The sequence below is a fragment of the Taeniopygia guttata genome, chromosome 23, assembly GCF_048771995.1.
Source record: "Taeniopygia guttata chromosome 23, bTaeGut7.mat, whole genome shotgun sequence".
Lineage (NCBI taxonomy): Eukaryota > Metazoa > Chordata > Aves > Passeriformes > Estrildidae > Taeniopygia > Taeniopygia guttata.
This window is the reverse complement of record NC_133048.1, coordinates 2,402,269-2,423,104: the sequence shown is the minus strand read 5'-3', so window position 1 is coordinate 2,423,104 and position 20,836 is coordinate 2,402,269. Positions and strand designations below refer to the sequence as shown.

General features: G+C 58.9%; 2 protein-coding genes across 4 annotated transcripts; one reads left to right on the top strand and one right to left on the bottom strand.

Annotated features, from left to right (window-relative positions):
* Window positions 1-158: 158 nt before the first annotated feature.
* On the bottom strand, window positions 159-6,314 carry LOC100226641 (myotubularin-related protein 9-like). 3 transcript variants are annotated; one of them, XM_030290646.4, is made up of 10 exons: window positions 5,663-6,314; window positions 5,185-5,293; window positions 4,924-5,049; window positions 4,674-4,847; window positions 2,909-3,126; window positions 2,677-2,838; window positions 2,457-2,598; window positions 2,160-2,380; window positions 1,319-1,470; window positions 159-427 (listed from the first exon to the last, which is right to left on the bottom strand). In XM_030290646.4, the coding sequence occupies exons 1-10, from the start codon at window positions 5,842-5,844 to the stop codon at window positions 312-314; spliced, it is 1,602 nt and encodes a 533-aa protein (XP_030146506.4). In that variant the 5' UTR covers window positions 5,845-6,314; the 3' UTR covers window positions 159-311. The 3 variants fall into 3 exon arrangements, with proteins under 3 accessions (XP_030146506.4, XP_072774162.1, XP_041576791.2); XM_072918061.1 differs by lacking the exon at window positions 4,924-5,049 and having other exon boundaries at window positions 5,663-5,986; XM_041720857.2 differs by lacking the exons at window positions 4,674-4,847; window positions 4,924-5,049 and having other exon boundaries at window positions 5,663-5,986.
* Window positions 6,315-8,587: 2,273 nt separating this feature from the next.
* Window positions 8,588-20,766, top strand: LCK (LCK proto-oncogene, Src family tyrosine kinase). The gene is made up of 13 exons (XM_041720780.2): window positions 8,588-8,784; window positions 13,181-13,287; window positions 13,388-13,469; window positions 13,552-13,642; window positions 13,720-13,818; window positions 14,846-14,949; window positions 15,024-15,173; window positions 15,733-15,885; window positions 16,779-16,958; window positions 17,934-18,010; window positions 18,091-18,244; window positions 18,534-18,665; window positions 19,904-20,766. Exons 2-13 carry the CDS (start codon window positions 13,186-13,188, stop codon window positions 20,104-20,106), a joined length of 1,527 nt encoding a protein of 508 aa, XP_041576714.2. The 5' UTR covers window positions 8,588-8,784; window positions 13,181-13,185; the 3' UTR covers window positions 20,107-20,766.
* The last annotated feature ends 70 nt before the right edge of the window (window positions 20,767-20,836 follow it).

Sequence of the window (20,836 nt, the reverse complement as noted above, 5' to 3'; positions counted from 1 at the left end):
TTGGTGTGATCTGCTGGGGTTTTTGGTGTGGGTTTCTGTGTGATCTGAGGGTTTTTGGGGTGATCTGCTGCCCTTCAGCCCCAGCCCCATTCCCGGGCCCTGCCGCAATCCCAGCGGGAAGCAGCAGCTCCCTGATGGACGAGCAGCACTCAGGCAGGGGCTGGCAGAGAGATTTACTGCGAGGAGCTCGGGGTGGGCAGCTGAAGGAGCTCTGTCCCCTCTGCCAGAGCTGTGCCCGGGCTCTGTGTCCCTGCCCTTGGCACAATCGGTGTCACCTTGTCCCAGTGCCCACGTTCAGCGCCGCTTCTGGCTCAGCCTTTCCCAGCTCCCTCCTCCATGCAGGAATTGTTTCCCTCCACCAACCTCCGCATCTCCTCCCAGGCCTCATCCAGGTGCTGGGAAGGACGGATCCAACGAAGGAAAAAACCTGGGAATGTTGGATTTTTTAAAAATTAGAGGGTTTTGGGCACATTGTAAAGGTAGGCTATAGAGACAGCAAGATGGTGATTAGAGCTAAGTAGTAGCTGTAAGATTGGTCAGCAGAAAAATTATAGAAGAAGTAGAAAGAAAAGTCAAATAAAACAATAGTCAGTGTATTAATGTTTAGGTAAAATAGCTCTCTAAGTTATAGAAAAGTGTATTTGGTGAGATATTAGGATAACTCTATATAACTCTATATATATAATAAATAACTCTCTAAGTTGTAGAAAAGTATATTTGGTGAGATATTAGGATAACTCTCTAATATATAACTCTATATATATATAATAAATAACTCTCTAAGTTGTAGAAAACTATATTTGGTGAGAAATTAGGAAGTTCTAAGCTTAATAATAGAGTTCTGTGCATTGTGTCAAAGTTTATAAGCAAATATTGTATTTAAATTAAGAGAGTATTGTTTTAATTCAAGGTGTGTGTTTTTATGTTTATATTTATATTTATATTTAAATTTATAAATATGTATAATTTTATAAATATATATTAATATAAATTTTTATTATATATTAATATATAAATGTAAATATATTTTTATAGATATTTATATATTAATATATGTTCTAAATATTTATATTGATATTTATATTTAATTCAAACGTGTATTTATACTGATTGGATAGAACTACTGTCAATATATTTTTGCTGTGTGTGATTAGTCAAAAAGCTTTTAAAGTAAGTTGTAACATTAAGTTCTTAGTCTGCTGCTTAAGCTGTGCGCTGCTGCATCTTCCCGTTGCCATCACCGTGTCGTGGACTGATGCAGGACCAGCCCAAGGGAAGGGCAGAGCAGCTGCTGAGATTTTGGGGGGATCCCACTCACCCCGCCACAGCTGGATGCTCTGGGGCTCCACGCAGGGCCAGATCACCAGGGGGTTGTGCGAGTAGAGGGGGTTCAGGTACTTGTGCTGCTCCTCGGGCTGGTTCAGCCATGCCCACAGCGAGTGTGTGCTTTCCTTCAGCTGGCACAGGCTCCTGGGGACAGGAGGGGCACGCTGCAGTCCCCAGCAGGCTTTGGTGGCACCTGGGGGGTGGCACAGGAGGGGCCTGGCCCCACACCTGTCACAATCTGTGCTATTGATGATTCCCAGATTGCAAAAATTCTCTTTCTGCCCCGCTGCCAAAGCAGAAGCCATAATTGGTCTGTGCTGTTTCAAGGTTGTTTATTCTGTTTATCTCTAACATGTTCTGCTGCCCTGCCGCAGCTCTGTCCTGCAGGGCAGCGTGTGGGGCTCTGCCCTCAGTGGGATGGTACAAACATTAAATACCACAAACTACCTGTGCTGGATTTACAATAACGTGCCAATATCTGTCACCTACGTTGGACAGTGTGTCCCCAGCCTGAACCAACAGAAAAATGCCAACACCACAGTGAAACATGGAGGGCATGAAGAAGGAGAAAAAGGACAAGGCACACCCAATTTCCTCCATCTTGTCCCCTTTGAACCCCTAATCTAGAATCCTAAAATTTTACTTTTGCACCCGTGCTACACTTAATTATTACTTATATCAAACCCTCAGAGCTGGTAATTCATCCTGTAAGATTGAAAACTCTTTTCCATGGCCAGAGATCACAGCCAGTGTCTCTGGGGGCTCTGTCCAGGGGGGTTCTGACCCCTGCCAGGGCAGCCAGAGGGCAGCCCTGGATCCCCTCACGCACCCACCTCTCCTTCTCGTTGTTGCACAGGAAGGTGCCGTAGGCCGAGGCGTAGGCGTTGTCGAAGAGGGTGAGGAGCAGCTGCTCCCCGAATTCCAGGGAGAAGGGGAACTGCCGGCTCAGCTGCCACACGCAGTCGAGGAAGAGGAGGAAAACCGGCGCCTCCTGCTTCCCTCGCGCCTGGGAGGCGGCCGAGCGGGCGCAGCGCAGCTGGAAGGGATGCCCGGCCTGCCCGCGGCCAGCTGGGGTGAGGGCACCCGGCCGGGCTGGCACCAAACCCTCCTCACACCACACCACCCCTCACCTGGATCCACTCCCGCTCCAGCAGCGCCTGGAACCCCTCCAGGGTGCGGCAGGCCGGCTGCAGGATGAGCTGGGCCAGCGCCGTCACCAGCAGCGTGGCGTCCGCGCCCTCGGCGCCGTGCACCAGCACGCTGCAGCCCTCCCTGTGGGGCACCCGGCGTTCTGGGGCATGGTGGGCTTGGCACGGAGGGGAAAAGCGGGCAAAATGCAGCCCCTTTTACCTGTCCAGGCACTGGGCAGCCAGGCAGGCCGTGCTCAGGGCGGCCTTGACGTGGCCGAGCCAGCGGCTGCCGTCCAGCCGGCCCAGCCAGCGCTCCACGCTGGGCGCGGGCTCCTCGCACGCCTCCACCAGCTTGGCGAAGCTCTCCTGCAGCGGGCGGCCCCTGGCAGGAGGGACAGAGGTGTGGTGGCACCGTCCCAGTGTCACACCGGGGGAAGGGAACCGGTTCTCACCTCTCCAGGGCGCGGTGCAGCCGGTGCCAGCGCGGGTAGCAGGATTTGGGCTCGGTGCCGCCGCCGCTGAGCCGGGCCTGCTTGGCCGCCTGCGCCGAGCGCGTGTCGATGATGAAGCCTCGATCACCCTCCTCCAGGATCGTCCCCAGGAGCTTCTCGTCCTCGGGGCAGCGCCGGCGCTTGGGCCCGGGCAGGGGCTGGCTGCTGCGGAGCAGGGCCTGGGGAAACGGGGCACGGCTGGGCCTGGGGCTCAGTCAGAGAGAGAAACGAGAGTTTCTGGCCAGGCAAAAGCCTGGGAAAGAGCTGGAGAAGAATGTAAATAATTCTTTATCTCTCTTGTTATTCACATTGTTTACAGTTAAGTTCTATCACTGTGCATCAAGCACTGTGCACCAATGGGGTGACTTGTTTTCACTTCATCACCAATGGAGTTGGTCCTCAAGAAACTCTATAAAAGACCGTGGATTTTGAATAGACCGGAGTTTTACTCTGTTTTTTTTCCATTGGTCCTCATGAAGCTCTGTGTAAAAGAGCAGTGGATTTTGAACAAACCAGAGTTTTACTCTCAGTGTTTTTTCCATTTATCCTCACGGAGCTCTGTATAAAAGAGTGATAGATTTTGAATAAACCGTAGTTTTACTCTCAAGTTTTTTTCCATTGGTCCAATGGAGTTGATCCTCATAAATCTCTGTATAAAAGAGCGATGGATTTTGAATAAACCAGAGTTTTACTCTCAGTTTTTTTTCCATTGATCCTCATGAAGCTCTGTATAAAAGAGCAGTGCATTTTGAATAAACCAGAGTTTTTTAGAAAAGATCTTTTTAGAAAAGATCTTAAAGCTCGTCCAGTGCCACCCCTGCCTCGACAGTGACATCTGGGCATGTCCAGCCTGGAGCAGAGAAGGCTCCAGGATGGCCATAAAGAGCCTAAAGGGGCTCCAGGAATGCTGGAGAGGGATTTGGGACAAAATACAGGGACGGGACACAGAGAATGGCTTCAAACTGGCAGAGGGCAGGGAGGGATGGAATATTGGGAATCAGGAATTGTTCCTTGGGAGCGTGTGGAGGGACCAGAATGGCTTTCCCAGAGCAGCTGTGGTGCCCCTGCATCCCTGGCAGTGCCCAAGGTCAGGCTGGCAGGGCTTGGAACAAGCTGGGACAGTGGGAGGTGTCCCTGCCATGGCAGGGGTGGCACTGGACGAGCTTTAAGGTCTTTTCTAACCCAATTCTGGAATCCTATGGAGAGGGAATTGCCCATTTCTGAGAGGCCTGGGGGGCGGGGGGCTGGCAGAGGGACAGAGGGGATGGCAGAGGGGGTGGCAGAGGGGGTGGCAGAGGGGAAGGGGGACATGGGGGTTGGCAGAGGGACATGGGGAGATGGCAGAGGGGCAGGGGGAGATGGGGGGATGGCAAAGGGGCAGAGAAGCTGGCAGAGGGGCTGGCAGAGGGGCAGGGGGAGATGACAGAGGGGCAGGGGGAGATGGGGGGATGGCAAAGGGGCAGAGGGGGTGGCAGAGGGGAAGGGGACAGGGGGGGTTGGCAGAGGGACATGGGGTGTGACAGAGGGACATGGGGGGATGGCAGAGGGGCAGAGGGGAGATGGCAGAGGGACATGGGGGAGAGGGAAGGTTGGCAGAGGGACATGGGGGGATGGCAGAGGGGCATGGGGGGATGGCAGAGGGGCAGAGGGGATGGCAGAGGGACATGGGGGGATGGCAGAGGGGCAGAGGAACAGAGAGGCTGGCAGAGGGGCGGCACGGACTCACGGTGCCGTTTTTGGCGTGGAAGTAGCTGAGCACCGGGAAGCGCCCGCCCTGCCGGAACCGCGCCGCCTTTGCCACGGTGTCATCGCCCACGGCCGCGGGCACGATCACGGCGGGCGGGTACGAGGGGCAGGCGCTGAAGTCGCGGTTCACGGCGCTCAGCCGCCACCGGCTGGTCTGGGGGAGAGGCGACATCGCGACATCAGCGGCAGGACCGGCGGGGGATGCTCCCGTCCCTCCCGGGCGGGCTCACCTGCGAGGCGACCTGCTGGAAGTGGCACTCGGGGGCACACGGGTGCCAGCCCTGCCGCAGCCGCAGGCTCGGGGGGCGGTGGAAGAAGGGGTACAGCATCATCACCGAGTCCACCGAGGAGAGCGCCTGCGGCGGGGCACGCCGGGCTGCTCAGGGGCACCGCGGCTGGCACGGCCGCCGTGTGCCAGCGCTGTTTGCCCGGTTGGTGCCACAGCGAGCGCGGCAGCGGCGCTTTTCCCCCCGGCCAAGCCTTTGGCTCACCTGGATGGAGCTGGCGATGTTCAGACACTCCTCCATGCCCGGGATCTCCAGCTGCAGCACCTGCAGGTCCTTGCAGCGCAAAGTGATGCTGCCGGAGGAGCCGCAAACCCTGCGGGACGTGGATGGGAGGGGTCAGGGATGAATTGGGGACACTCGGGGACAACCCCGAGCTGCCCTGTCCCCACCCTCGGGGGCTGTGCCGGGCTCCAGCCTCTCCTGTGCCACCGCGGGCGGGTGGCAGAGAGCCAAAATAGCCAAATTTGGTGTCCCGCCGGGGCGGGGGGGTTGGTACCAACCTAAATTCTGCACTCTGGGAACGAGAGGAGTCAATGCCCGCCCTGCCCCGCGTGGGAGGAAGAGGAAGGAAGAAGAAGAGGAAGCACACGGCACCGCGGAGCGCCCAGCGGGAGATGTGGGGGATATCCTCCAGCTCAGACAGGGGTGACAGTGACAGGGACAAGCTTGGGGACAAATTCACCTTTTCTCCACGGCGTCCACGTTGCGGATGAGCAGCCAGAGCTGCAGGTCGCCGCGGGGCTGGGAGGAGAGCAGCAGGTGGTGGCTGGTGATGCACAGGGTGCCCCGCACCGCGGGCAGCCCCGGCCGTGCCAGCAGCACGTCCTCCACTGTCGCCGTCTTGATCAGCTCCGAGAACTCCATGGGCGCCTCCTCGGCAAAAAAAAAAAGGGAAAAAGGGGAAATCCTGCAGCTCCCGGCCCTGCCCTGCGCGTCACGAGGTCCCCTCTGCGTGGTGGCATTGTCACCTCCCTCCCCAGGCAGCGGGGAAACTGAGGCACGGGGGGCTGGGTTTGGCTGCAGTCTCCCCAATTTATTTTGGGGGGGAATGGGGATCGTAGGGAGCAGCTCCCGGTGCTTCCTCACCCCCCGGTACCGGCCCCGACACCAACCGGCTGCCAATGTCCCCACGGGCTCTGCTGTCCCCAAAGCCACCCCCGGGGCTGGGGAGGAGGAGGAGGAGGAGGAGGAAGAAGAGGAAGAGCGTGGCGGAGCTCCTGCCCGGCCACCCCTCTGCTCTCCTGCTGGGGAGCTCAGGGTGCCAGCAGGGAAGCGCCGGCCACAAGGAGAGGAATTATTTTGGGGTCGCAGAGGGAATTTTGGGGTGCAAGCAGAGGACCTGGGGCACAAGGAAGAGCCTCAGGGTGCGAGGAGGGGATTTGGGGGTGCAGGAGGGGGAGTTGGGCACCTCGGGGTGGAAGTGGCGCTGGTGGCGATGTCCCCGCACAGCCCGGCCCGGCCCGGCCCGGCCGGCGGATGTCGGGTTTAAGGTGGCCCGGCCCGGGGGACGCGGCGATGCTCGGGGATGGGGTCTGGGGGGTCCCTGGGTGCGAGGGGACACGGGGGGGCCGTGGGAAGGGACACGCGAGGGGACAGCGGGACTCGGGGGGAGCACGGCGGGGGGGGTTTGGGGCTATTCTGGGGGTCTGGAGGGGACAGGGGTGGGCACGCACCGGGCAGGAGGGGCACGGGGGATGAAGGGGAGACCCCCGAGCCACCTCCGCTGCCCCTGGAGCCCCGCGGGCACGGGGGAGGTGGCATGGGACAGATCCGGACGCGGCTCCACCTTAAGGTCCCGTCCGGGTGTGGGACCCCGGCTGCCCCCCATGGGCACCCCCCGTTTCTTTTTCCTTCCTCGGGGTTTTTTGGGCCCCCCCAAGAAGAGGGGAGGGGCGGCTGAGCCCGGGGATCAATCATTCCCCATCCTCCGTGCCCCGGTGAAGGCGCCGTCCGGGAACGGGGAGTTTTCTCCCAGGCGGAGACAATGATGTTAAAAAAGAAAAGGAAAAAAAAAAAAGAAAAACCAAACGCAACAAGCCAAAATTATTCCTCTGGATAAGGAAATTCCTGCCCATCGCACTTGGGGCGGATAAATAACCGGGAAGCGGGTGCAGCTGGGGCGGTGGGGTGGGGTGTGAGTGGGTGGTCGTGCTCAGCGTGGGGAGGTGTTGAGTGGGCACAGCCCACTAATCTAGAATCCTAAAATTTTACTTTTGCACCCATGCCACACTTAATTATTACTTATATCAAACACTCAGAGCTGGTAATTCATCCTGTGAGATTGAAAACTCTTTTCCATGGACAGAGATCACAGCCAGTGTCTCTGGGGGCTCTGTCCAGGGGGGTTCCTGACCCCTGCCAGGGTCCCAGGGCAGCCAGAGGGAATTCCTGGATCCCCCCAGAGGTGCCACGTGGGGATGCGACTTTCACAGAACCCTGGACAGAGCAGTTCCAGGGAAGCCGTGGGGAGAATTTTGGGATTTTGGGGGGCTGTTTTTCCTCCCCAGGCCACCAGGAGAGCCCCAATGTGCCCCCCAAGCTGCCACAGCCCCGCTGTCACCTCTGCGCTTCCTGCCCGTGTCCCGGAGCCGCCTGCGGCTGTCGCTGCATCAAAGAAGCCAACACAATGCTGCTGTGGTCGCGCTGTCCCCAAAACAGCGCTGCCACCCCGCCGGGGCCACCGCGGGTCCCCTCAGCCGCCACCCCTGTCCCCGCGGCCCTCGGGCTGCCCAGGGTGGCACGGAGGTGGCACGGAGGTGGCACGGAGTGGCACGGAGGTGACAGCTGTGTCCCAGCAGCTGGACCGTGGGGCACAAGGAGGAGGTGACAGCACCAAGAGGGGACCCCAGGGTGCAGCGGGCACTGCCAGGCTGGCCCAGGGGACAGCGCAGGGCACAGGGGGGTGCTGGCGGTGGGTGCCACCCCCCGAGGCTCTCGGCAGCCCCTCGCCCACCCTCGCCAGGGGCACCCGCGGGGCCGGGGGTGGCAGGAAGCCATCGGGGGTTGTCACTCGCTCTTGCGGTCGGGGGAGCTGAGAACGGGCTCCTCTTGAGTTTGCTCATGAGGCAGGAAACCGGAGCGAGGCGGGGAGAGCGGCGGCGCAGCCGGGCCCGGGGGGCTCCTCTCTGCACCCCGAAAGGTCCCACCCGGCCCGGGGGCTCCTCTCTGCACCCCGAAAGGTCCCACCCAGCCCGGGGGGCTCCTCTCTGCACCCCGAAAGGTCCCACCCGGCCCGGGGGGCTCCTCTCCGCACCCTACAAGGTCCGGGGGGCTCCTCTCTGAACCCCACAAGGCTCGGAGGGTTCCTCTCTGCACCCCCCCCGGCTCGGGGGGCTCTTCTCCGCACCCCATAAGACTTGGGGGGCTCTTTTCTTAATCCCACAAGGATTGGGGGGCTCCTCTTTGCACCCTACAAAGCTTGGGGGGCTCCTCTCCGCACCCCACAAGACTCGAGGGGCTCCTCTGCGCACCCCACAAGACTCGGGGCGCTCCTCTGTGCACCCCACAAGACTCGGGGCACTCCTCTCCGCACCCCACAAGACTCGAGGGGCTCCTCTCCGCACCCCATAGGACTTGGGGGTCTCCTCTCCGCACCCCATAGGACTCGAGGGGCTCCTCTCCGCACCCCATAAGACTTGGGGGTCTCCTCTCCGTACCCCATAAGACTCGAGGATCTCCTCCCCGCACCCCACAAGTCTCGGGGCGCTCCTCTCCGGCTCCCCGGGATGGGGAGGACGTGACGGGCGCGGTCCCCGCGGGCCATGGCACTGTGACAGCGGCCACTGCTCCCCTCGCTGCCACCAGGTGAGAGCCGGGGAAGGGCTCCGAGCCCCGCTGGGATTTGGGGGGCACCCGTGGGTGGGGAGGGGGTGAGCTGCGCTCTCCGAGTGCCCCTGGGAGGGGTGGAAATGGGGGTTCGGGCTCGTTGTTGGGGGGAGGAGAGGGATGGGGGGAGCCAGGTTGGGCTCTCCATCCCTTGGGGGCTCCCGGGGGGGGGAGAGGCGCTGTCCCCATGTCCCCATGTCCCCATGTCCCCTGCCCGCCGGGGGGTCCTGCTGGCGGTGGCAGTGATGGTGGCACTCGCGGGGCTCTCCCCAAGGATCCATTTCCAGGGCACAGCAGGAGTTTGGTCCCCAGGGCACAGAAATTCTGTCCCCAAGGCACAGAAATTTGTCCCCAGGGCACAAAAATTCTGTCCCCAGGGCACAGCAGAAATTTTGTCCCCAGGGCACAGCAGATTTGTCCCCAGGGCACAGCAATTTTTGCCCCCAGGGCACAGCAGTTTTTGTCCCCAGGGCACAGCAATTTTTGCCCCCAGGGCACAGCAGATTTGTCCCCAGGGCACAGAAATTCTGTCCCCAGGGCACAGCAGAAATTTTGTCCCCAGGGCACAAAAATTCTATCCCCAGGGCACAGCAGTTTTTTTTGTCCCCAGGGCACAGCAGAAATTTTGTCCCCAGGGCACAGCAGGTTTTTTTGTCCCCAGGGCACAGCAGGAGTTTGGTCCCCAGGGCACAGCAGTTTTTTTGTCCCCAGGGCACAGCAGTTTTTGTCCCCAGGGCACAGAAATTCTGTCCCCAGGGCACAGCAGTTTTTTTTGTCCCCAAGGCACAGCAGCAGTTTTTTGTCCCCAGGGCACAGCAGGAGTTTGGTCCCCAGGGCACAGAAATTCTGGCCCCAGGACACAGCAGGAGTTTGGTCCCCAGGGCACAGCAGTTTTTGCCCCCAGGGCACAGAAATTTTGTCCCCAGGGCACAGCAGTTTTGTCCCCAAGGCACAGAAATTTTGTCCCCAGGGCACAGCAGTTTTTGTCCCCAGGGCACAGCAATTTTTGTCCCCAGGGCACAGCAGTTTTTGTCCCCAGGGCACAGCAGTTTTGTCCCCAGGGCACAGCAGTTTTGTCCCCAGGGCACAGCAGAAATTTTGTCCCCAGGGCACAGCAGCTTTGTCCCCAGGTCACAGCAATTCTGTCCCCAGGGCACAGCAGTTTTGTCCCCAGGGCACAAAAATTCTGTCCCCAGGGCACAGCAGTTTTTTTGTCCCCAGGGCACAGCAATTTTTGTCCCCAGGGCACAGCAATTCTGTCCCCAGGGCACAGCAGTTTTGTCCCCAGGGCACAGCAGCAGTTTTTGTCCCCAGGGCACAGCAGTTTTGTCCCCAGGGCACAGAAATTTGTCCCCAGGGCACAGCAGTTTTTTTTGTCCCCAGGGCACAGCAGTTTTGTCCCCAGGGCACAGCAGCAGTTTTTGTCCCCAAGGCACAGCAATTTGTCCCCAGGGCACAGCAATTTGTCCCCAGGACACAGCAATTTGTCCCCAGGACACAGAAATTCTGTCCCCAGGGCACAGCAGAAATTTTGTCCCCAGGGCACAGCAATTTTTTTGTCCCCAGGGCACAGCAGTTTTTGTCCCCAGGGCACAGCAGTTTTTTTTGTCCCCAGGGCACAGCAGATTTGTCCCCAGGGCACAGCAGATTTGTCCCCAGGGCACAGCAGTTTTGTCCCCAGGGCTGTGCCGAGGGACAGGCACCAGCTCGAGTTCCCCTCAGCTTTGTTGCCCAATTTGGGGGTTCGGGCGCTCAGAAATTCCCATTTTTTTTTTGCTGCTGCCTCAGTGCTGACCCTCCCTGCTGCCGTGGCACCTTGGGGACACGGTGCAGGGTGGCACTGCCAGGCTGTGCCAGCGCTGGGGGATGGTCCGGAGGGCTCACAGGGAACCCCAAATCCAGAGAAAAAAATAAATAAAAATAAATAAAAACACAACAAGAGTGGCACACACCTGGCAAGGAGACCCCACAGGGGGCACCTCCCTGCCAGGCCCCTTTGGCACAAAGAAATTCGGTTGCACAGATGCAGCCACTAAAAAAAAAAACTACTTCAAACGCCTTTTTTTTTCTTTTTTCTTTTTTTTTTTCCTCCTCGGCCTGGCCCTGGCGCAGGTGAAACGGCTGCTGGTGGTGGTGGTGGAAATTACGCTGTGGCTTGGGGCTGTAAGAAAAAAAAAGCACAATAGCAGCACCTCCCTCCTTCACCCCGGGAGGAAAAAACAGCTCCCAGCAGTGCTGGAGGTGTTCAAAAAGCTCCGGGGGGCTCCTCCATGGGGTCAGGGGGATGGATTTGGGATTTTTCAGCCGTGCCTTTGCTCTGGCCAAGAAATGTGGGCACTTTGCTGCTGTTCTTGTCCGTAAAAGCTCAAAAAGGCCTTGAAAATGTTGATGAATTTTGGATTTTTTACTCTTCTGGCTGCCCAGCTGAGATGGAGGTGCTGGGAATGATGAGGGGAGAGTCAGCAGAAGAAAATTTGTGTTTGAACAGCCTCCCTGGGGATCCTAAAACCCTCCCTGGGGATCCCAAAACCCTCCCTGGGAATCCCAAAGCTTCCCTGGAGATTCCAAACCCTCCTTAGGGATCCTAAACTCTCCCTGGAGACCCCAAATCCTCCTTAGGAACCCCAAAACCCTCCCTGGGGATCCCAAAACCCTCCCTGGGAATCCCAAACCCTCCTTAGGGATCCTAAACTCTCCCTGGAGACCCCAAATCCTCCTTAGGAACCCCAAACCCTCCGTCAGGACCTCAAAACCCTCCTTAGGGACCCTAAAACCTCCCTGGGGACCCTAAATGCTCCTTAGGGACCCAAAAACACTCTTTAGGGACCATAAACCCTCCCTGGGGATCCCAAACCCTCCTTAGGGACCCCAAAACCTCCTTAGGAACCCCAAATCCCCCCTCCAAACCCCTCACTGCTGTGTCCCCCTTGGCACCGTGGGAAAAGGTGGATTTTTGGGCACGCTGCCGAAAACCCCAAACTCCCAGTCAGGAAAAGGAGGGAAAAACAATCCCAAAAAAAAAACCATCTCTCCCTGAACGGAGCAGAGGGTTTGGGGACAAAGCTCGGCCCCGTGGGTGTGGGGGATTCTCTGGAGGAGCCTTTTTGGGGTTCGTGCCAGAGGTGCCCACGGGGCTCGTGGTGAAGGTGCCCAAGCCCTGGTGGCACCACGGTGTCACCCTGGCCGAGCCTCAAGGGTGTTGTAGGGTTTGGGGGTTTAGGAACGTCCCCCACGCTGCAGGAACGGGGTGTGGGAATTATTCGTGGGAATTTGTGGGAATTTGTGGGAATTTGTGGGAATTTGTGGGAATTTGTGGGAATTTGTGGGAAAAGGAGTTTGGAAGCGCCCATGAGCAGCAGGAGGTGATTTTGGGATGGAGGAGGGGCGCACCTCGTTAAAGGAGAGCTGCGGGAGTGTTAATTGCTAATGGGATGTTAATGATGAGGTTGTGTGAGGGATCAGCGCTAATTGCCTGCGGTGGTTTTAATTAACGGGGCAGGATAAATTAGGAGGAACTGGTGACAGAGTCAGGGAATGTCGCCAGTTCAGCTGAGGAGATGGGATGGGCCAGGTGGTGAGGGATGGATGGAGGGATGGAATCATGGAAGGATGGAATGATGGATGATGGATGGATGGAATCATGGAATGGATGGATGGATGGATGGATGGATGGAATCATGGATGATGGATGGAATCATAGATAGATCATGGATGGATGGAATGATGGAAGGATGGATGGAGGGATGGATGGATGATGGATGGATGGAATCATGGATGGATGATGGTTGGATGGGTGGATGGGTAGAATCATGGATGGAATTATGGATGATGAATGGATGGATCAATGGAATCATGGATGGAAGGATGGATGGAAAGATGGTTGGAATCATGGATGGATGCTGGATGGATGGACAGAATCATGGATGGATGACGGACAGATGGAATGATGGATTGGATGATGGATGGAATCATGGATAGATCATGGATGGATGGAATCATGGATGGATGACAGTCGGATGGATGGATGGACAGAATCGTGGAGAGAATCATGGATGGAATGATGGATGATGAATGGATGGATGGATGGATGGAATCATGGATGGAATCATGCATGATGGATGGAAGGATGGTTGGAATCATTGATGGATGGAATCACGGATGGATAGATGATGGATGGATGGAATCATGGATGATGGATGGATGATGGATGGATGATGGATGATGGATGGAATCATGGATGGATGGATGATGGATGGAATCATGGATGATGGATGGAATCAAGGATGGATGGATGACGGATGGAGATGTGCTGCAGCAGGAGCAGAGGCCGCCATGGGTGTGCCAAGGCTCCCTGTGTCACCTCTGTCCCCCACAGCCACCATGGGCTGCTGCTGCAGCTCGGACTACGACGAGGACTGGATCGAGAACATCGACATTTGTGAGCACTGCAATTACCCCATCGAGCCCGACATCAAGCGCCAGGTGAGCAGGGGGGGACAGCCCCCAAAATGCCCCCAAAACACCCCCAGAAGTGGCCAAATCCCACGAGCCGGGGCCTCACGGGGTTCCCGTCCCCTGGCAGAGGCCGATCCGCAACGGCTCCGAGGTCCGAGACCCTCTGGTGTCCTACGAGTCCTCGTCACCTCCGTGCTCCCCCATGCAAGGTGAGGCGTGGCTGTGGCAGGGGGGCGGCTGTGACCCCCCAAACCGCTCCCTGCCACCCTGTCCCTCCTCTTGTCCCCACAGACAAGCTGGTGGTGGCCCTGTACAACTACGAGCCCCAGCACGACGGGGACCTGGGGCTGCAGAAGGGGGAGAAGCTCCGCGTGCTGGAAGAGTGAGGAACTCCGGTGGTGTCCCGGCGCTCCCGGGGGTCGGGGCGGGTCTGGGGGTCTCACGGCGCTGTCCTTGCAGGAACGGGGAGTGGTGGAAGGCGCAGTCGCTCACCACGGGCCAGGAGGGGCTGATCCCACACAACTTCGTGGCCTTGGTGAACAGCCTGGAGCCCGAGCCGTGAGTAGGGACAGGGCAGGGGGAGGGATGGAGCCGGGATCCAGGGATGGATGGACAGACACAGGCATGGAGGGATCCATGGAGGGATCCATGGAGAGATCCATGGAGGGATCCATGGAGAGATCCAGGGATGGATGGACAGACACAGGCATGGAGAGATCCATGGAGAGATCCATGGAGAGATCCATGGAGGGATCCATGGAGAGATGGATGGATGGGTGGGTGGATGGATGGATGGATGGATGGATGGATGGATGGATGGATGGATGGATGGATGGATCTATGGAGGGATCTATGGAGGGATGGGTGGATGGGCAGATGGATGGAGAGATGGATGGATACAAGGATGGATGGATGGATGAAGGGATTCATGGAGAGATGGATGGATGGATGGATGGATGGACAGACAGATGGACAGATGGATGGATGGATCCAGGGATGGATGGAAGACGTATGGATGGAAGATGGATGGATGGATCCAGGGATCCAGGGATGGATCCAGAGATGGAGGGATCCATGGAGAGATGGATGAATGAAGGGATGGACAGAGGGATGGATGGATGGATGGATCCATGAATGGATGGATGGATGGATCATGGATGGATCCAGGGATGGAAGATGGATGGAAGATAGATGGATGAATGGATAGATGGACAGATGGATGGAAGAACAGATGGACAGATGGATGGATCCAGGGATGGATGGAAGATGGATGGATGAATGGATAGATGGACAGATGGATGGAAGAACAGATGGACAGATGGATGGATCCAGGGATGGATGGATGGATGAATCCAGGGATGGATGGATGATGGATGGAAGATGGATGGATCCAGGGATGGATGGATGATGGATGGAAGATGTATGGATGGATCCAGGGATGGATGGATGATGGATGGAAGATGGATAGATCCAGGGATGGCTGGATGTGTCCGGCGGGATCTGAGCTCTGGGAAGGAGCCTGGATCATCCCACAGAACCCCAGTGGCCGGGTCCCCACCACCCCAAGCCCACCCCGTGTCCCCAGGTGGTTCTTCAAGAACATCAGCCGCAAGGACGCCGAGCGGCAGCTCCTGGCCTCGGGGAACACCCACGGCTCCTTCCTCATCCGCGAGAGCGAGACCTCCAAAGGTGCCACCCGCGCTCCCTCGGGTCTGGGCGGCTCGGGAGGGCTCGGGGGTCCCACGGGTGTCCCTTGTCGCCAGGCTCGTACTCGCTGTCCGTGCGGGACCTGGACGAGAGCCAGGGAGAGACGGTGAAGCACTACAAGATCCGGAACCTGGACAGCGGCGGCTTCTACATCTCCCCCCGAGCCCCCTTCGGCAGCCTCAGGGAGCTGGTGCAGCACTACACAAGTGCGGGGTGGGGCGGGGTGGGGCGGGATGGGGCGGGATGGGGCGGGATGGGGCGGGATGGGGCGGGAATGACCCGGGATGGGTCGGGAATGGGGCGGGATGGGGCGGGATGGGGCGGGAATGGGGTGGGAATGGGGTGGGAACGGGATGGGAATGGGATGGGATGAACTGAAATGCGAGCAGGAGGGAATAAGAGGGGATGGAACGGGATGGGATGGGAGCAGAGAGGATGGAATGGAGCAGGGTGTTATGGGACAAGATGGAATGGGAATGGGACAGGACCGGATGGGACGGGACCAGGCGGGATGGGATGGGAATGTGGCAGGGTGGGATAGGAGTGGGATAGGAGTGGGATGGGATGGGATGGGATGGGATGGGATGGGATGGGATGGGATGGGATGGGATGGGATGGCATGGGATGGGATGGGATGGCATGGGATGGGATGGGATGGGATGGGATGGGGTGGGATGAGCAGGACCGCTGCTCCCAGCGCCCCAGCCCGGCCCTGGCTCGTGCCGGGTGCCCCGCGCTGGCCCAGCTCTGCCTTCCATGGGCCAGGCAGCTCCGACGGGCTCTGCTGCCGCCTGGGCAAGCCCTGCCGGACGCAGAAGCCGCAGAAGCCGTGGTGGCAGGACGAGTGGGAGGTGCCGCGGGAGTCGCTGAAGCTGGTGGAGAAGCTGGGAGCGGGGCAGTTCGGAGAGGTCTGGATGGGTGAGTCAGGGTGACAGTGGGACACCAGAGCGAGCAGCGGGATCCTCCAGCCGGGAAGGATCCAGCTGGGATCTCACATGGAGCAGCCAGCACAGCCCAAGGTGTGGCACCGTGGCTTTGAGGGTCCTGGAAGAAGGGAGATCCCAGCCCAAACTTCCCTTTTCCCCCATCCCCGGATCCCTGCTCTGCTGGTGGGGACAGAGGGGACATGTGGGATCCTGGAGCTGGAGAGCTGCTGGCTCTGTCCCCACTTGGGAGTGTCCAGTGTGGCTGGAATGCTGGAGCAGCTGTGGGGGCTTGGAGGCAGAAAAAACCCCCGAGTGCTGCGGTGGGGAAGCCAGCGGGGCTGGCCTGCTCCCCTCCATCCTTCCCTATTTCCCTTGATCCCTCTCTGATTCCCTCCATCCCTCCTTATTTCCCTTTATCCCTTCCCTTCATCCTTTCCCTCCGTCCTTTCCCTCCATCCCTCTCTGATTCCTTCCATCCCTCCCCTCCATCCTGCCCCACAGCCCTCTGGGGGTCTCACCTTCCACTCCCACCGGTTCTGCCCATCCCACAAAGTCCCCCCTGTGCTCCCAGCACTGCCCAGCTCCCCCAGCCCCACCTCCCACCCCAAACCCAGCTCCCCACACCCTCCTCTCCCCCCAAACACCACCCACAGAACCACCAGTGCCCGCTGCCGGCTGCCAGGCCAGCTGGGATCACCCCAAAACCCCTCCAGCCACACCACAACGGCGTTTGGGGCCATGAAACTCCATCTCCAGCCAACCCTTACAACTCCCACCAGCTCTTGGAACCTCCAACATCTCCTCCTCAGCTTGGGCTGCCCCGTGGAGCCGCCCTCCTCGGCTGGCACCACTGCCCAGTGTCCAGATCCCGTTTTTTCCCCCAAGGATTCTACAACGGGCACACGAAGGTGGCAGTGAAGAGCCTGAAGGCTGGCAGCATGTCCCCCAGCGCCTTCCTGGCCGAGGCCAACCTGATGAAGAAGCTGCAGCACCGGCGGCTGGTGCGGCTCTACGCCGTGGTCACCAAGGAGCCCATCTACATCATCACCGAGTTCATGGAGAAGGGTGAGGCCACCCCAGGGGGCTCCAGCTGCTGCCCCATCCACAGGGAAGTGGCCACAGAGCTCTGGAGCTTTAGGGCTGGAAGAGATCTTCGGGATAAAGTTCAAGCTGTGAAAAATTCCCATCTCAGCAGAGAGAGCGCTGAGTCCTGGGCATTGTCCTGGCAAGGGTGGCTGAGCCTGGCGTGGTTCCTGTGGCCCAAATTGTGTCCTGGGCATTGTCCTGGCAGGGATGACCAAGCCTGGGGTGGTCTCTGTGGCCCAAATTGTGTCCTGGGCATTGTCCTGGCAGGAATGACCAACCCTGGGGTGATCTCTGCCACCCAAAATGGGTCCTGAGCATTGTCCTGGCAGGGGTGACCAAGCCTGGTGTGGTCTCTGCCACCCAAATTGTGTCCTGGGCATTGTCCTGGCAGGGGTGGCTGAGCCTGGGGTGGTTCCTGTGGCCCAAACTGGGTCCTGGGCATTGTCCTGGCAAGGGTGAAAGAACCTGAGGTGGTCCCTGTGGCCCAAAATGGGTCCTGGGCATTGTCCTGGCAAAGAGTGACCAACCCTAGACTGGTCCCTAAAACCTGGGGGTGATCTAGCTCGAGTCCTGGGCATTGTCCTGGCAAAGGTGACCAATCTTAGGGTGGTCCCTGCCACCCAAACTGGGTCCTGGGCATTGTCCTGGCAGGGACACAGCGCTGTGCTGGTCATTCCTTAAAGTCCTCCAGGGCTGTGACTGCAGCACTTCCCAGTGCAGGCTCCAAAACCAGTCAGAATGAAAGACTGGCAATGTGGAAATGTGTTCATTTTAGAGGTTCCTGTGCCTCCAGCCCTGGGGAAGCTTTGCCTTTGTTCTCTCCCACATCCAGCTGGGGCATAAAGAATTTTCTGTGTTCTCCTGGCCACATTCCCAGAGCTTTTCTTGGGGGGACAGGGCCCTTGTGACCCCCCCAGGGCCCCCAGGAGCTGAGAACTGCTGCTTTCATCGCAGGCAGCCTGGTGGACTTCCTCAAGACCTCGGAAGGAGTCAAGCTCAGCATCAACAAACTCCTGGACATGGCAGCACAGGTGAGGGGGGAGCAGAGAAACAGGGAGACCTCCGGAGCTGTTAATTAACACTGCAATTCATGAATAATTACAAATCCCAGATTGCTGAAGGCATGGCTTTCATCGAGGCCAAGAATTACATCCACAGGGACCTGAGGGCTGCCAACATCCTCGTCTCGGACACTTTGTGCTGCAAAATCGCCGATTTTGGGCTGGCCAGGCTCATCGAGGACAACGAGTACACAGCTCGGGAGGGTGAGTCCCGCCCAGCCCCGGGTGTCACCGGGCTTGGGGACATCGGGAGAGGGACCCGCAGCCAGCCTGGATCCCGGGGAGCTGCAGGAGAGGGGTGCAAGGATGTTTTTTGCCTTTTCCATCTCTCCCCCCGCGGCTGGAGCGGGGCTCCTGCTTTGGGGTGATCCCGCAGGCTCGGGGGGCTCAGAGCCAGCCGGTCCCCAGGCTGTGACAGCGACAGAGCTGTCACACGGGATTAAATCCGATTCCAGCGCTTTATTTATCCCCCACCCCTCCCGCCGCTTTCCAGGGGCCAAATTCCCCATTAAGTGGACGGCACCCGAGGCCATCAACTACGGGACGTTCACCATCAAGTCGGACGTGTGGTCCTTCGGCATCCTGCTCACCGAGATCGTCACCTACGGCCGCATCCCCTATCCAGGTCGGGATTTTGGGGCAGCAGCGGGGCTGGCACGCCCGCGGGGTGTGTGTGCATGCAGCGCTGCACGCACGCTGCTGCCAGCCTGGCACCGTGCCACCCTGCCCGCCCTCTGCCACCCTGCCCCGCCTGCCTGCACCGGGCACGGCCGCCAAAGCCACCTGGGGAGGGGACAAGGGGGTGGGAGGGCATGGGAGGTGCCCCCATGCGGGGTTTGGGAGGTGGGGAGGGGTACCTGCCACCCAAAATGGGTCCTGGGTATTGTTCTGGCAAGGGTGACTGAGATTGGGGTGGTCCCTGCCACCCAAAATGGGTCCTGGGCATTGTCCTGGCAAGGGGGACTGAGATTAGGGTGGTCCCTGCCACCCAAAATGGGGTCTGGGTATTGTTCTGGCAGAAATGAGTGGGTGGGGTGGTCCCTAAAATCTGGGGTGACCCAAAATGGGTCCTGGGCATTGTCCTGGCCAGGGTGACTGAGCCTGGGGTGGTCCCTGCCACCCAAATTGGGGTCCTGGGTATTGTCCTGGCAGAAATGACCAAGCCTGGGGTGGTCACTACCACCCAAATTGGGGTCTGGGCATTGTCCTGGCAGAAATGACCAAGCCTGGGGTGGTCCCTAAAATCTGGGGTGACCCAAACTGGGTCCTGGGCATTGTCCTGGCAAGGGTGACTGAGCCTGGGGTGGTCCCTGCCACCCAAATTGGGGTCTGGGCATTGTTCTGGCAGAAATGACCAAGCCTGGGGTGGTCCCTAAAATCTGGGGTGACCCAAACTGGGTCCTGGGCATTGTTCTGGCAGAAATGACCAAGCCTGGGGTGGTCCCTGTGGCCCAAAATGGGTCCTGGGCATTATCCTGGTAAGGGTGACTGAGATTGGGGTGGTCCCTGCCACCAAAACTGGGGTCTGGGCATTGTCCTGGCCAGGGTGACCGAGCCTGAGGTGGTCCCTGCCACCCAAACTGGGGTCCTGGGCATTGTCCTGGCAGAAATGACCAATCCTGGGGTGGTCCCTAAAACCTGGTGTGACTCAAACTGGGTCCTGGGCATTGTCCTGGCAAGGGTGATCAAGCCTGGGGTGGCCCCTAAAATGTCAGGATGACCCAAACTGAGTCCTGGGCATCATCCTGGCAGGGGTGACCAACCCTGGGGTGGTTCCAGTGACCCAAACTGGGTCCTGGCAGGGATGCCCAACCCCAGGGTGCCACCCACACCATGGGGATGACCCCAATCGGGTCCTGGCAGGGATGACCAACCCCGAGGTGATCCAGAACCTGGAGCGTGGCTACCGCATGCCGCAGCCGGACAACTGCCCGGGGGAGCTGTACGAGCTGATGAGGCAGTGCTGGAAGGAGAGCCCCGAGGAACGCCCCACCTTCGACTTCATGAAGAGCGTGCTCGAGGATTTCTTCACCGCCACCGAGGGCCAGTACCAGCAGCAGCCCTGAGGTGCAGCCGTGGGGTGCTGGGGGTGCCCCACAGACCCCATGGACGTCACCCCAGCTGGGGTGGGGAACTTGGTGAGGATTTGAAGTGCTCCAAAGCTTGGGGGCAGCAGATTTGAGTCCTTCAGGAGGGGCTGCACGGCCAAAGCAGATCCCTGAAGGCGCAGGTGCCCTCAGGGTGCCCACCCTGCCATCCCTGCGCTTCCCAGGGGGAAATCCAGGCTCCAGCCCCTCAGGGCTCACCTTCCCCATCCTGTACCCCTTTCACCCACTTTTGACTCCATGAAGAACGTGCTCGAGGATTTCTTCAGTGCCATGGAGGGCCAGTCCCTGAGGGCTCTGCTGTGGGGTGCCCCACAGGCCCCATGGATGTGTGAGGGGTCCAGGATGAGGTCTGTGAGGATTTGAAGCGTTCCAGAGCTTGGGGGCAGCAAATTTGAGTCCTTCAGGAGGGGCTGCACGGCCAAAGCAGATCCCTGAACGCTGTGGCATGGCGCAGGTGCCCTCAGGGTGCCCACCCTGCCATCTCTGTGCTTCCCAAGGGAAAATCCAAGCTCCAGCCCCTCAGGGCTCACCTGCCCCGCTCCGTGCCCCCTTCACCCGCTTGGGATGGCAAGAACCCCTGGCCACTGCACCCCATGGAAATAAATTGAATTTATTGGAGCTCCCTCTTCCCTCACGGCGTGTGCAGGAGAATTTTACAGCGATTTTGGGGAAATAAAGGCATTTTCAG